Source organism: Meleagris gallopavo, chromosome 19, assembly GCF_000146605.3.
Source record: "Meleagris gallopavo isolate NT-WF06-2002-E0010 breed Aviagen turkey brand Nicholas breeding stock chromosome 19, Turkey_5.1, whole genome shotgun sequence".
Lineage (NCBI taxonomy): Eukaryota > Metazoa > Chordata > Aves > Galliformes > Phasianidae > Meleagris > Meleagris gallopavo.
This window is the reverse complement of record NC_015029.2, coordinates 864,314-879,399: the sequence shown is the minus strand read 5'-3', so window position 1 is coordinate 879,399 and position 15,086 is coordinate 864,314. Positions and strand designations below refer to the sequence as shown.

Sequence of the window (15,086 nt, the reverse complement as noted above, 5' to 3'; positions counted from 1 at the left end):
GAGAGGTGTTTCTGCTCTCCCTGCTGGTGGGGATGCAGCTGGGAGTCTTTCCCAGGGGTGTTGGCTGAGCACCCCACTGCAAGGAGTGCAGAACCCCAAATCCAGGCCACATCTCCTGCACAGGCTGCACTATCACAGTAGCAAGTGACGCTACAGCTTGTCGCCAGTCAACCACACAGCACAGCTCCTCACCTGCACAGAAGGGTAGGAAGAGCAGAGGCACTCAGGCAAGGAGGTGCACTGCCATGGCCTCAAAGCACAGCTGGAGCTGCCACCGGCCATGCCCTGCAGCCACATGCTCAGCCGTGGGCTGGGCTGGCAGGTCACAGCTTTTTCTTGTGGCACCCCCTAAGCAGGCGAGGGCTGGATCCATAGGTGCCAGGCACCACGCCATGCCCCAGTGTCCTCCCCATCCGGCCATAGGGTGCACGGAGAGTGTCTGCAAGGACCTCTGCACGAGGCTGGAACACAGGGGACCTCAGCACCGAGCAGATATGGGGCTGTTGCATCACCCCCAGAGATATCCCGTAGGGACACAGGAGGTGTGAGGAGATGCGGGGGCGAGTGCCAGGACTGCCTAACTCTCCTCTCTCTCTGTCTGTGTATTTGTGTGTTGCAGCAATACCATCCCACTGACATCACCGGCCAGCTCAACCTCTCCGACCCCTCCGTCAGCACTGTGGTGTGACCTTCTCCCCAAGGGCCATCAGTCCTTACCCGGCACAGTAGGAAGGCACAGCCAGGACTGCCTCTCAAGGGACACTGATGGGTTCTTCAGGGTGAGATGGGAGTAAAGCATCCTTCATCCATACACGGTGACTTCATTGTATATCTCCCTCCCTCCCTAGGCCTGCTGCCATACTCACGCCCCAAAATGCACGGCAGAACCAGGACAGGGTTTGGACTTCACTGTACAGAGATAACCGCTCCCAACCAGTGCTGTTGTTGATCAGTATTGCCACTGACTGGCTGCGTGCGAGGGGAAAGGACTTGGAAGGCACGTGGTGCCTGCTGTCCTGCAGTGGTAGGGAAGAGCCGTTGTCGGGCTGCAGCCACGTTTGGCTTTGCAGGCTCTGGGTTCTCTCAGATCCCAGCGATGTTCTCGTGGAGCGGCCAAGGACTGCTGCCATGCAGAGATCTGCCACCAGCACAGCAGGGCTGGGAGATGTGCACGCTTCTCGTGGCCAGGGGATGAGCGCCCGTTCCCCTCCATCAGCCCCTCTCAGTGCCCGTGGTATGACCAAACGTGGTGCTCTGGAACTCCTAGCCAGGATTCTGGCTTCCCATATCTGCACACAAGGCATCCCCAAGGCCTGGCCGTGGCCAGCACGTAACTTTCACACTGTAGCTGACCTGACCAGGAGACAAACAAGGGAAATCGAGTGCCAGCTCAGCAAAGGGCGATTAAACAAGACTGCTCAGAGCTATTCCTCCCTATGCACCGAGCTTCTACAGGCAGGTGTTTCAAGCAGCCGTGGGCACTCCAACGCCCAGGAAACACCATCCAGGTTGGGATGAGTGCCTGCAGAGTGTGTATGAGCAGCAAGGGCAGAAAACCCACCTGCAATGTGGTACAAAGCCCCTGTGGTGAGAACCACCTCCTCCTTGCCCCAGCCAAGCAGGTGTGGCAGACAGGGCCAGCAAGATTTTCGGGTGGCAGCTGGGGTCTGTGAGCATTGTCCCACTGGCTGCAGTGGCTCCATCAAGTTCATCTCACTCAGCTGAGAAATCAGGCCCATTCGACTTTATACGTCAGTGTAACATTGATACCAAGTTTTTGCAAGAGCTCAGTAAAGTCTAAACTGGATTGTGGAGTGGTTTATTGCTTCGCCGTGTGCCTCCATCTGTTTCTGCCTCTCGGCAGAGCTGGCAGGAAGCCCTGTGCTGAATCAGAGCCTCACCCAGCACTGCTGCAGGGCTCACAGCAAAAAAGGTGGGGGGACAGGGAGGGATGGAGCAGGGAGAGGGCCAGGAGCTGCAGGGAGGGCTGGGAAGAGTGAGGCGTTCCTATTCTAGGATACCAGAATGGATGGAGATTGTGGGGACAGACCCAGCCTGAAGCCAAACACCAGCACCATGCAAGCTGGCTTGCGCCCACCTCCATCCTGATGGAATCTGGGTTGAGGCTGCTGGGACATATTTTTCTTTCCCCTCTTGGGCTGATGACAGCAGCCATCTCACCAGCCACTGCAGGACCTTATCCTCATGCCCAACATGGAGGCAAGTGGAGAGAAGGGCCGAGCAGCAACCCCATGCACCCTTTGCCTCTTAGTGTTTTTCTTTGTGATGCCATACAACCCCCAATAAGCTTGTGACATCATCCACGCCATCATTCCCTTCCAGCTTTGCCTCCCTTTCTTCTTCACGGCTTGACATTTGTCCCTATGTTCCCAGCCAATGGCCACAATGGTTTGAATCCCCAGGGAGGATGGCTGTGCCCTTGGGAGGAGCAGGGAGCCAGGTGGCTGTGCAGGATGGCAGGCAAGGTCCTAGCTCCTCATGGGAAGCCCAGACCTTCCCAAAGAGCCACATATGCACACAGGACTGGTCTGTGTCTTGCCAATAAAGATGAGAGCAGGCCACAGCTGAGGTTACATTTAGTTTATTCTCTGTGTGACTTATTTAACTTCTGCCAAAAGCTTGCCAAAGGATGCATTGGCCACATCCCTAGCTTGTTCCACAGCTCTTGCACAGGCAGGAAATAATTTCTATGCTACTGGAGCTAATGGAGCAAGGTTGATGTTCACAGGCATCTCATTGTGGCTCCCGTTGCCTTGCAGTGCACAGGGACTGTTTCTCCTCTGTGAGAGTTACTCCCTTCACCCCAGTTGTACTTTTGCATATAAGAAAAAAGGTTTTTTTTACAATAAGAGTAGTGAAGCACCACCAGAGGTGGTGGATGCCCCATTCCTACAGACATTCAGGGTCAGGCTGGATGGGGCTCGGAGCCCCACCTGATGGAGCTGTAGCTGTCCCTCTTCATTGCAGGGGATTTGGACCAAATGACCTTAAAGAACCCTTCCAACTCAAATGGTTCCATGATTCCATGATTCTACTTCCATCTGACACATGGATGGAGGCTCTGGGTTGCCCCAAAAGCACCCAAGATGTCCTCAAATGCACAGGTAGGCCCATGGAGATATCTGGGGCACACATAAAGCCAAACAGATGGCATGTGGATGCACCAAAAACCAAATCATGGGACAGCAGGGATGTGTGAAGGATTGCTGAGAGTCACTGAGTGCAGGGTGGAGGGTGATGAGAGCACTGAAAGACACGAGGTAAATGGGGCACGCTGAAATGCATGCAAAGGGGCAAGAGGGGGTGAGCCAGAGGAAAAGGATCAGCAAAAGGTCCCCTCTGCCCTTGGTGGCCCTGACTCAGTGACACCCACTGCTGAGGGGTCTCTTCCAGGTTTGGGGTTCTTTGCGTAGATGCTGGTAAACGACCACAATGGAGCCTATCAAGGTACAGCAGAAGATGCTGGCCAGGAAGGAGAAGGGCCCGATGAGCAGAAAGGCAGCGTAGTTCTGGACTGACAGCGGGACCGTCTGACACTGCTGGAAGGAATCATTCCCAAAGGCCATGATCGGGTACGTGTTCAGTGATTCTGGGAACATGCACTGGAGAGAACTCCTCTCTGGAAGAGAGAAGTGGTGGTGGTGGGCACACGAGGCTGGTGGGACAAGGCAGGTGGGACAGTAGGGCTGTGTGGGACACAGGGGACCAGGACAGGAGGATGGACTGCGGGGCCAGGCTGGTCAAAGTGGCACAGAGTAGAGCTCAAAGAAAGGAAGCAGGGAGGGTCCCACACTCATCCATGTCCTATACCCTGGGGAGTGGGATGGGATGGGGAGGTGGGCACAGACCGGGGCAGGATGGGTCAGGCAGGGTGGGGAATGGCTCCCCTGGGGTCAGCAGTGAGCAGGCAGTCTGGAGATGGCACTGAAAGCCCCACCAGTGGAGGTGGATGGGAAGGAATGGGAGGAGAGACCTCACCAGTGGGTCAGACCCTCACTCATAGCGACTTCCCCATAGGGAAGAGGCTGAAGGCATTGGGCCTTGATCAAGTCAATTGTGACGCCCACCCCACAGGTGCCCATTGCCCATCCTTGTCCTCCCTCTGGCAGGACTGCAGGGGACAGTGCTGGGTGCCAGTGCCCACTCCACCACTCTGGGCAGTCCCTGCTGGTACCAAGGAGCAGCCACCAGGAACCAGATCTGAGGACAAATCCACCCAACCGGGGCTGGCTTTTGGGAACCTTGCAGCACCCCCAGGAACCGCAGCCCCTGCACCCAAAGCCTGGCAGCTGATGGGGGAGCCCAGAGAGAGTGGAGCAGGTGGGGGTGTGGGGACTCATTCCCCTGGGCACTCACCTGGCACTTTCTCCCTGTTGTGTCCCAGCCAGCGCCAGAGGGGCAGGATGCTGCAGGAGCACATCCAGGGGTTCCCATTCAGGAAGATCGCTTGGAGCTGAGGCAAGGCAGGTGGCACCCCTGCCTCCAGCTGCTCCAGCCTGTTGTAGCCTAAGTTGAGGATAGACAAGCTGGTGAGGGGCAGGAAGGTCTCGGAGCTCAGCACAGACAGGTAGTTGTCACTGAGGTCCAGCTCCTGCAGCGCCCCGAGTCCCAGCAGCGCCTGCCGGTGGATCTTCTCCAAGCGGTTATGGGTCAGGCTGAGCCGCAGCAGCACCGGCAGGGAAGGGAAAGCACGGGCCCCGAGCACGGCGATGAGGTTGTAGCCGAGCCAGAGGGTGCTGGCATTGGTGGGCAGGAGCCGCGGCACCTCGTGCAGGGCACGCTGGTTGCAGTCCACGTCCCCTGCCCAGCAGTGGCAGGTGTGGGGACACGCTGGAGCGGGCAGCGGGCACAGGAGGAGCAGTACGGCCAGCAGGATGCGGGGACCCCTCCATCTGCCCATGGTTGCCCACCCATGCGGTGGGGGCTCCCCAGTCCCTGGCATCGGGGTTGCTCCCAGGGCGGGATGCCAGCTCCCCTCGCCTTGCCCAGACACGCGTCCCTGCCTGGCACCCTTGGGTGCAGTGAGCAGCTGGATGTGCCCGGCTCCCGGTAGCTGCACGCATTCCCCACTGCACACTGTGGTGTGCTCGGGGTGGAGCCGCACTTTTCTTAGCAAATATTTTTGCAGTGATGCCTGCCCTGGCAAGGTGCGGCCGTGCCCTTACCCCTCCCCTTGCCAGGCTCTGCTCCAGCCAGGTAAGCAGCCAGATCTGTGCTGTCCATATTTAACTGCTTGTGTGCACTGCAGGCTGGGGAGGGGGAAAAAATGATCTTCTGGCCTCCGTCCTGCTCACAGGACGCACAGAGGACCCAGGGCAAAGTACCCGGCAAGGGTGGGACAAAGCATCCCCTGTGGGCAGCCCTTGGCTGGCCTCTGCTTCTCTTGGCAGAGGTGAGGAGAGCTGGGATGTGACCTCCACTCGACGTGACACAAGGAAGGTGGATGTGCCAGGCTGCTGCCACTTGGAACACGTTCATCCTGGCCTTGGCATGGCAGTGCCGGCACCGGCGGGCTCAAAGTCTGCCCCCACCCTGTTTACACGTACTCTGGTTTCAAAGCCCCACAGCGGGTGCTGAAGGAGGGAGGTTCTAGCTCCCCATGCCTCAGTTCCCTGGGAACCCCGGGGAACCAGAGGACCTCATGCCACCCATCTCAGTAATGGATTGGAGGTGTCCTCATGGCTCCTTTGCCATTTGGGACACAGGAGACCTCCTGCCACCCCTGCAGAACCTGCACCCCCAGCCAGATCCGGGATGTTCTCAGATCCGGGGCAGGAGCGGCAGGCAGACCAGTTCATTAATAGCCTCTAGAGGAGCTTTGATTTGTTTATCTACCCTGCAGCAAACTCAGTATGCTGCATTAATCCCCATCTGGAAATAATTCAGAGGAATCTTTCAGCCCAGCCCAGCCCTGCCTGGGTAGGGCACAGCTACGCTCCACAGGGCCCTGCAGCACCCACTAATGTGCAGCACCCTGGGATGGATGTGGATTTGAGTTTTCAGGAACCCAGTGCACTCAGAGGTGCATTGCCCAATGCACTAAGGTGCAAAAATCATCAAGAAAAAGATTACAAGGTCATTTCCAGCAAAAGCTCGGGGAGCCCATTGAAGATGTGAAGCATTTCAGAGCTCTCACTCACTGCCACTCTGCAGCACACCTCACTGACAAGTGGCAAGATGCATCTCCAGAAGTGGGTCTTGCACCCCAACAGTGCCACCACCATCCCTTCACTATCCCTGTAAGTCCTCTGCTGGGCACCCTGTTCCCAACACCAACAGCAATATGGCCCTTCAGGTCCCTTTCACTGACACCTTCTCTGGACAGGGAGCACAGCATCTTCAAGTCCCCATCCCCAGCTAGGACTGCACCCCATGGCAATGCCTCCTTCGGAGATTTTGGGCTCCAAAGCCCAGTCCCATGGCCAGCATCAGGTGTGGCTCTGAGCATCCCTGTGCTACAGCAATGCTAGGGTTGTGCTGGTTGGCACTGCACAAGGGGATTGAAATGGGGTGCCCAGACAGCAGGCCAAAACCATTCCCAAAAAGAAGCGATGGAGATGCAGATGCCTGGACTCTGCTGGGCACAGCTCGGGGCTCTGACTCTTCTATGATAGGTGACACCAAGTGGCAGAATTGTGAATGTGCTGCGCACGCTGTGGGTGCCGTGCACACTGGGGGCATTGGGATCTTGCAGCTGCAGTCCTGGCACCTGGTGAAGGGCAGAGCTGAGGTGGCACCATGGTGCCCAGCAATGGGATGCTGCAAGAACTCATCAGCCGCATGGAAATGGACTCAGAGTCCATCCAGACCTCCCCAGGAGCTGCATTAACATCACCCTGGTGTACCCCAGACCTCCACATTTGGTATCTGCTAAGCCCACATTGTGTTAGAGCACAGCAGTTGGAGGCAAGATCAATCCAAAGAACCCCAATGACAATATCATCCTCAATTTTCACTGTCCAGCTGCAGTGCCCCATATTTCTCATGTAAATGACAAACAGAGCAAGCAAAGAAAAGCAACTGGGCAAAGCAGGTTCACCCTGCTTCCTGCTCTGGGTGCAAGACTTACCTCGAGTTAGCATGAGGATGAACAACAAATGCAACCAATGTGTGCAGCTCAGGAGATGTTTAATGGATGTGGGACCTCCAGAGTGTGGCACACTCCCTGGAGCATCCCTGAGTCAGTGTGCTGTGTCAGGCTCCTGTGCCACCTGTCCTGGTGAAGGTGTCCCCACTGCAGAGCTGCGTGCACGGAGAAGCTGTGCTGTTAGGTCCTGGGAGCATCTGTGATGGCTGGAGCAGGTTTGGAGCTGCTGGAGGGGTCAGTCAGCAGGGTGAAGGATGGGAGCACTCTCATCCCCCCCTGTTGCAGCCCAAATCCCAGCAGAATGGGAAAAAGCCCGTGGACAAGCTGGAGCCCTTCCTAGACTACCAGAACAACCCCACCATTGCCATCCACAATGAGTCTGGGGCATGGCATGGAGATTCTCAAAATGTGACCCAGACAGCACCCCAAGAGCTCAGCTTGGAAGCACAGATTGCTTCACTCCATCAAACCCTGCTGTCCTCGTGTCCCCACATTCAGGTCTCAAAAGCTGCTGTCACCCCACAGCAGATGCACGGCCGGCAGCAGCCACGGTTCGGGAACGGTGCCCAGGGCACTGCGTCTTGGCACAGCCCCAGCGGCTGCTGTGTGACCGGCGGCTCCTTGCACGAGCCCTTGGTGGCCACATCCTGCAGGGAGCGTGCGGCCACCCGGGGATGCTCCTTGTCAGCCTTGACGAGGAGGAAAGTGGCCAGGTCGAGGTCGAGCATGGTGACACCGCCGCGCGGTGTGGGCGTATTTTGGCGGCACTGTGGGCAGGGGATCCAGCGCTGCTCGTTGGCGACGGCGTCCAGGCGTTTGAGGCAGGCCTGGCAGAAGGTATGGCCGCAGTAGAGTCGGCGAGGCAGCCGGCCACACAGGTCATATGAGGAGTAGCAGATGATGCACTCAAGCTTCTGGCTGCCCCGGCTTGGGGTGCGCGTGTGTGCCTCGGCACGTGGCCCCCCGTCCTCTGCACAGGGGCTGCTACCAGCCTGGGACATGCTGGGGGGGGCAGGAGGGGGGAGGAAGAAAAAGCTGGGGAAAGGATATCAGCTTGTAGCCGAAGTGCAGAAAGCAGCTCCATGCAGCTGGAGTGGCTGTGGGTTCCTGGGGTTACTGGGGACCCTGCCCTATGGTGGGCTCTGGGATGCCCTCATCCATGGGGCTGTGCTATCCATGTGTCACCCTGTGTCCCCACCGTGAGCTGTGCTGAATGCCTCTTTCCCTCCCAAAAGGTTTGGGGGTGGCCAGATCCCAGTTGCCTTCTTGGGGCTATGGGTCAGTGGGCACCATGGGGTGGGGAGGAGATGGGAGCAGTGCTCAGAGGGCCAGGCCATGCCACAGCCCTGCTCCATGCCAGCCCTGGAGCACTGTGCTGTGGATGCCAGGGAACATGCAGGTTGGTGGGGAGGAAGTGGGGGGTCCAACATCATCTCGACACATTTGCAACCCTCTCCTGGAGACCACCAGGACCCTATTTCCTCTCCAAAAGGCATTTTGGTCCACGTGGGTACCCCTGCTTCCCCCATTCCTGTCCCCCATCCCTACCTGGATGCTCTCCTCCCCAAGTCCTCAGGGGAGGTGGCAGAGGGGCAGCACCACCCCGGGGGGCTGTGGCAGTCCTGGGAGCAGCATTGGGTCTGGCGACTGCCCGGCTGTGTGATGTGAAGGGGCTCGCCTTTCAGGGGCAGATGAGTATCAGATCTGCTTCTGGAAGCCAAGCCTGGGAGATTGGATTACGAGCTCCCAGATAACAAAGCCCTCTGAAATCGAAGCCCTGCCTCTCCTCCTGGGAGCATTCATTAGCCACCTGTTCTGCCTCATTGGCAGGAGAAACTGTCCCTGTGAGACCAGGCTGAAACACTGGAGGACACAGGCTGTGCCTGGGCAGCAGCAAAGTCTTCTCCATCCTCATCCAGGTATATCTGGGCAGATGTCAGCCAGCAGAAGTCCCATCGCCCTGTGGATGCTCTGGGACGTGCATGGGACAGATGTCACCAAAGGGTGAGGACAACAAGGGCTGGGCTTGGGGAGCTGGGACTGCTACAGAGGCACCACAGCTTCTGCCTGGCATGTGGGTTCCATGTGCAGGGCAGTACAGGGAGACAGAATCCCTGCACAGTGCCTGGAGGTAACGGCTGTGAGAGGAAGGTCAGTAGAAGAGTGAGGAGGACTGAATCGAGCAGGAACTGGCAGGAGAGTGGGGAGGAAGAGTGGCACCCAAGCTGTGCTGAGTGTACAGTGTCCTTGCTGACCATGGAGGGGCAGGTAGCACAGCACAGCTCTGCTGGTGGCAGCAGTTCAGAGATGCTTGGTGTTGGGCAGGAGCTGAGGGACACTGGCAGGCCAAGCTCCCTGGAAAAGCCACTGAAGCCACATCGATGCCCTGCTGCCCTGTCCCTGCTCTTGCAGCTGGGGCTGACAACTCCAGCGCTGGAGCCCTCTGCTCTTCTGGAAATGATGCTCATCGCCAGAGTTGGGGGGGAGAGCCTGGACCCTCGGGAGCACCTGTCAGGTCCGTGCTGGTGCCTGGTCCAGGCGTAGTGGCAGCCTGGGTCCCAGCGGGTGAGTAGCAGTGTCACAGCCGTGCAGGGAGAGCAGAGGACTTGAAAAGACAAATCCAGGATCCCGGAAGAGAAGAGCACAGCCAGGAGCCCTCGGCACTTCTGCCTGCGGGCAGGAGAGGGCAGCAGGCAGCAATGCAGGCAGGAGCGGTTCCCAATCTGTTCCTACGAAGCCAGAACTGGAAGAGCCGGCGGGGGTGAGGGGGGGGGAGCTGCAGACCGAGAGCCTCATGGGGCTTCGCATGGGGGCTTTCGCTTCGGGAAAGCCCGACCCTGACCCCCGTGCTCGGGAGCAGGACAGCACCGCAGCTTTGGGGTCGAAGCAGCTGTATCCTGACGTGTCCCCAGCAGCACAGACCGGGTGGGATCCCACTGCCGGGACCGGGTTGGGGGTGGCATCCCCATGCTGGCAGCCAGGGCAGCGCTGGGCATACAGATGGGCACTGGGTGCTCCATTCGATACCCATCTGCTCGGGGATGGTTGGGCACCCGGCAGCCTGGGGATGTCCTGCATGTCCCAAAGCTGGCAAGGAGAGCGGGCTCAGGGGGATCCGTCAATAAGTGCCTGCACAGAGGGGCTGTGGGGTCTTTGAAGCCACGCGGTCCTGGTGCTGGGCACCCTGTGCTGAAGCAGGGATAGGACCAGCGGGACACAGAGCTGCCTCCAGCTCAGCCCTGCTGTGATTCCTGCAGATTGGGACACATGGGACCTGCGGGCAGGACTGGGTTGGGGGAAGGAGACCCCTGGGTGGCATAGGTACACTGAGAGACACATTGCCTGAAACCAGCTCAGCTCTGTGTGCCCTGGGAGACACCCAAACCTGGGCACAGGGCACTCAGCAGCAACCAGTGGGTGGGAAAAGTGTTTATCTGTTCCCAGCACTCAGCTACAAACCATCCCAGGAGCCGTGGGGACCTTTGGCACTGCAGAACAGGGAGAGGCCCCATCTGCAGAGTGCAAAGGTCTGCTACAGATGAGCCGGGGCTGCACATCACCACCCACACCGCACCCACATGGGACAGCAGCACTCTCCCCACACCCAGCACCCTGCCAACACCCCACCTCTATAGAGAACTGCCCCTACACAAACACACACAGCACAAGAAATAAGTAGGAGGAGTTGGGAACCGCGGCACAGTTGGAAAACTGTGACCTTATTGCTGTCGGGGAAATATGGTGGGATGGTTCACATCACTGGAATGCCACCATTGAGAGCTATAAGCTTTTGTAAAGGGATAGGCGAGGTAGGAGGGGTGGGGAAGTTGCCCTCTGTGTTAAAAAAAGTGGATAGACCATGAGGAGCTGCCTCTGAGAAACAGTCAGGAACAGGTGGAGAGCCTGTGGGTTAAGATTTGAGATCAGATGAGTAAAGGACAGCTGATGGTCAGGGTCTGCTGCAGGCTGCCTGATCATGGGGAACCTATTGCCTAAACCTTCTTGCTTCAGCTGCAAGAAGTGTCACACTCACAGGCTCTCATCCTGATGGGGGATTTCAACCACAGGGATGGGAAAACAACACAGCAAGCAGTAAACAATCCAGGAGACTCCTGGAATCCATTGATGATAACTTGGACAGATAGACCAGAGGCGAAGCATTGCTGGACCTGGGGCTCACCAACATGGAGAACATTAAAGACATGAAGATGGGAGGCAGCCTGGGCTGCAGTGATCATGCCCTGGTTGAATTCATGGTCTTGAGGAATGCGGACCTGGCAAAAAGTGGGGTTAGGACCCTGAAATTCAGGAGGGCCAACTTCAGGCTACATAAGGAGTTGTTGGATGAGATCTCCTGGGAAGAAGTCCTTAGAGAGAAAGGAGTGGAGCAAAGCTGGATACTTCTTAAGGATGCCCTTCTGAGAGCACAAGAGCTCTCCATCCCTCAGAATAAGGAAGCGGGCAGGGAAGGCAGAAATCCAGCATGGCCTGGCAAGGATGTGTTGGTCAGGCTGAGGGATAAGGACACGTATAGGCAGTGGAAACAAGGACGTGTCACCTAGGCAGAATACAGGGATGCTCTCCAGACATGCACAGATGGGATCAGGAATGCCAAGGTGCAAATGGAATTGCAACAAGAAGGGATTCTATAGGTATGTAGGTCAGAAGAGACAGACCAAAGAGATCCTCTGATAGATGGGAAAGGAGAACTGGCTACAACAGACATGGAGAAGGGTGAGGCATCCAATGGGTTCTTTGCCTCAGTCTTCATTGGCTGCCAGGATTCTTGTGTTTCTCACATCCCTGAACATCACATCTTAGAACCTCTGGGTGGGAACTGGAGGAGCAAATTCCCCCGCACTGTAAGGGCAGAGCAAGTCCAAGACTGACTCATGAGAATGAATGCATACAAGTCTATGGGGCTGGATGACATGCATCCCAGGGCTGATGTGGTTGCTGAGCCGCTCTCCATCATATTAGAAAAGTCATGGCTGTCAGGTGAGGGGATTGTCCCCCTCTGCTCTGCTCTCATGAGAGGGCATCTGAACAACTGCATCCAGTTCTGGGGCCCCCAGCACAGAAAAGACGTGGAGATTTTGGAGTGGGTTGGACCCACAACCCGTCGGTGTGGGTGTGTCCCATTCCTGGAGGTGCTCAAGGATGTGGAAGGGGCCCCGAGCAGCCTGAGCTGGGCTTGATCTAGCAGTTAGAAACCCTTCCTGCCAAACTGGAACCTGATGATCCTTGTAGTCCCTTCCAATCCAAGCCATCCCATGGTTCTATGCTTCTTATAGAATTCATGATCCCATGAACGCAGGCAGCACCCATAGGCCCCACCACCAGCATCACCCAAAGCCCCACATGGCCACCCCGGTGCCCATCCCCAAACCCTCCTCTGCCCACCTCTGCCTTCAGCTTAATCATTGCCCAGGGGCTGGCAGGCAGCGCTTTGCAGCCGTGTTTGTCATCAGCCCAAGGTTACACGGAACGAAGGGCAGAGCTGACACACAGTGCTGCTGGAGGGAGATGGGCTCTGCCCCACGGCACATCCCCACACGTCGGCACTGTGTGTCACCATTGTGCCACCGCCTCCACACTGCGGGTGGGCTCAGGGTGGGGAAGGGCTGACAGCCACGACAGGGAGCCCACAAAGCAAACACGGGTGGGAGGGTCAGTTTGTTTCTGTGTCTGCACTGCTTGTCTCCATGTTAGCACTGCCAGTGGCCAGACAAGAGCTCCTTGTGCAGGATGTGCGTGGAGCCACATCCCTGCCAGCATCGTCCTGCGAGAGGCAACACCCTCTGGCACCCATCAGCGTGGGATGTGGGCCAGGTGGAAGAGCCAAGCTGGCAGGACCCCATCCAATCCCCTGCCTCTCTGGCCCCAGAGGTCTTGGGGTGATGGGAACAGAGGAGTAGTGGGAAACGAGGGGTGGTGGGAACCTGAGGGGTGTTGGGCTGCCAGTGCTGGTGGGCTTCTATAGGGGTGGTCACCTACAGTGGTAGGCTTCCAGTGCTGGTGGCCTCCCAGGAGTCGCAGCCAGCCCAGGCAGTGCCATGAAGGCCCCCAGGCCCCAGCTGCCCCAGCCGGGACCCCAGCTCTTCCCCATCCCCCACAAAGCTGAGTTCTCTCTTTCTAAGGGCCAGGACGACACACAGGGCCAGGCCAAGCACTGGGCAGCATCCCCAGGCTGGCCACAGCGGGCTGTGCTGGAAGCACCCAGGTAGGGGGATGCAGGAGGGGGGCTGGGCACCAGTGAGATGGGGAGCTCAGCCAGCGGTGAAGGAGTTAAGCGTTGGGGAAAGGCGAGGACTGCGTGCCCCCCACACTGCACTACAGAGCCCCGCTGGAGAAGCAAGAAGTAACTTGAGGATCCCGGAAAAGCAAGGGCAGAGGGAAGAGGCGTACCTTGGCAGGGCAGGAGGTGGCTGTCATTTATTTGTGGCGCGCTGAAGTCATCCGCTCACACCCGCGCTCTTTCCAGGCCCCTGCCCTATCCCCGCAGCCGCCACAAGTGCTTACGCAGCTGCCCCAGGACAAGGGCTGGTTTGTTCCCCAGTCCAGACCTGAATGCTGAGCTGCCCCGGCGTGCTGTAAGGAGGGCAGTGGGCCCCGCTCTCATTGCTCACAGTGCTCAGCAGTGGCAGAAGGCTGAGGATGGTGCACTGGCAGCTTCGTATGGCACAGCAAAGGGTCCTGGCAGCCCAATACCTGCACTGTGCCAACACTGCTCCAGAGTGCTGCCAGCACTCGGCTCTGCTTTGTCTGTCTGTCTCTCCTGCCTCCTTCCCTCTGTCAGGCAAGCAGCATGGCAAGGAGTGGTGGTACCCCCTGAGCTCATCACTACAGCACTCCGTGACATTGCATGGGGACGCTGCTGGGAGAAGGCAGGGTGTCCCCAACCCAGCCAGGGATGCGTTCCTGACCCCTCCACAATGGTTCCCCAGACAGGGCAGAGTGGGAACCTCAGCTCAGCACCATCTTCAGTGTGAGCCCTTCTCAGTGGCATCTGCATTGGCACACACTGTCCTCAGGATCCCTTGGCCTCTGTTGGGTCAGCAGATCCATCCTTCTCTCCCACGCTCCATTCTCAGTTCTCAGGATGCTGCAGGTGTCCATCACTGGTGCATCTGGCTGCACAGTTCATGGGTGAAAACCAGACGATATCACCTCCCAGCAGCCAGAGAAGGCGATGGGGCAGCGAACCAGGGTGCCCAGACCAGGTGGCCACATCCCTGCACATCCCACCTGTACCCTTAGGAGATGACACAGCAGCACTTTCTGCAGCAGGGGCAGCACCTGCGACAGCCGCTCCTCCCATCATCTTCGTGCCCATGGCCCTTGGGTGGCTTGTCCAGGGTGACAGTGTAGAAGGAGTTGGGTGATTCCCCATTGGGCATCTTCATGCTGGCATAGGGATTGTAAGGCCGGGACCAGGACTTCTCTGTGGAAATGGGCTGCTTGTCCCAGCTGCCCGCCTGCTCCTCTGTGCTGTGCACAGGCACGACGGTGGGGTTGGCAATGACGGTGGGTGATGTGGGTTCGTCCTCCAGGTAGTGAGTGATGAAGCTCTGCTGGAACTGGGACCGTGGGATGTTCACGCTGGCGTAGGGGTTCTCCAGGGTAACACCGCGATCCATGTCCCCGTCTGTGCCTGATGGCAGCGCCCAGTCCCCACCTCCTGCAAGACGAGGACCTCATGAAGCCAGCGCACGGGAGCACCGTGGGGTAGGTACCTGCGGGGACAGTGGGGAGCAGAGCGCTCCCATCTACCTGGCAGCCCCACAGGAGCCCAACAAGTGACCCGTTCGTGTGGCCCTCAGAGTGGGGGGACAGCGAGGGCGACACCTGAGCAACGCCATGGGGGCAGGCGGAGTGTTGGGGCCAGGAGGGAGCAGGTGGGGCGGGAGCTTCGGGAGAGCGAGTCTGGGAGAAAGAGGGGAGAGAGGACAGACGAGGGAAGGGAGGAGACGGGACG

The 15,086-nt window shown here is 58.2% G+C and overlaps 4 protein-coding genes across 7 annotated transcripts in view; 1 reads left to right on the top strand and 3 right to left on the bottom strand.

Moving 5' to 3' along the window:
• The window catches only part of GRIN1 (glutamate ionotropic receptor NMDA type subunit 1), a 29,049-nt gene extending 27,258 nt beyond the window's left edge, over positions 1-1,791 (top strand). Inside the window, exon 20 of one of the 3 annotated variants that reach the window (XM_010720718.3) lies at positions 620-1,791. In XM_010720718.3, coding sequence (XP_010719020.1) covers positions 620-688 — 69 coding nt within the window. In that variant the 3' untranslated portion in view covers positions 689-1,791. The remainder of the gene's footprint in view (positions 1-619) is intronic. The other 2 variants (XM_010720719.3, XM_010720720.1) reach the window with 2 other exon arrangements.
• A 131-nt stretch (positions 1,792-1,922) lies between these two features.
• LRRC26 (leucine rich repeat containing 26) lies at positions 1,923-7,103 on the bottom strand. Its single transcript, XM_010720715.3, has 3 exons — positions 7,091-7,103; positions 4,378-5,181; positions 1,923-3,640 (listed from the first exon to the last, which is right to left on the bottom strand). Exons 1-3 carry the CDS (start codon positions 7,101-7,103, stop codon positions 3,381-3,383), a joined length of 1,077 nt encoding a protein of 358 aa, XP_010719017.2. The 3' UTR covers positions 1,923-3,380.
• A 1-nt stretch (position 7,104) lies between these two features.
• On the bottom strand, positions 7,105-13,656 carry LOC100547901 (RING finger protein 224). 2 transcript variants are annotated; one of them, XM_019621333.2, is made up of 2 exons: positions 13,517-13,656; positions 7,105-8,110 (listed from the first exon to the last, which is right to left on the bottom strand). In XM_019621333.2, exon 2 carries the CDS (start codon positions 8,107-8,109, stop codon positions 7,603-7,605), a length of 507 nt encoding a protein of 168 aa, XP_019476878.1. In that variant the 5' UTR covers position 8,110; positions 13,517-13,656; the 3' UTR covers positions 7,105-7,602. The 2 variants fall into 2 exon arrangements, with proteins under 2 accessions (XP_019476878.1, XP_031411991.1); XM_031556131.1 differs by lacking the exon at positions 13,517-13,656 and adding an exon at positions 8,657-13,150.
• LOC104913653 (cysteine-rich tail protein 1-like) lies at positions 13,529-14,822 on the bottom strand. The gene has a single exon (XM_010720717.3). The coding sequence runs from the start codon at positions 14,746-14,748 to the stop codon at positions 14,365-14,367; it is 384 nt and encodes a 127-aa protein (XP_010719019.1). The 5' UTR covers positions 14,749-14,822; the 3' UTR covers positions 13,529-14,364.
• Positions 14,823-15,086: the final 264 nt, after the last annotated feature.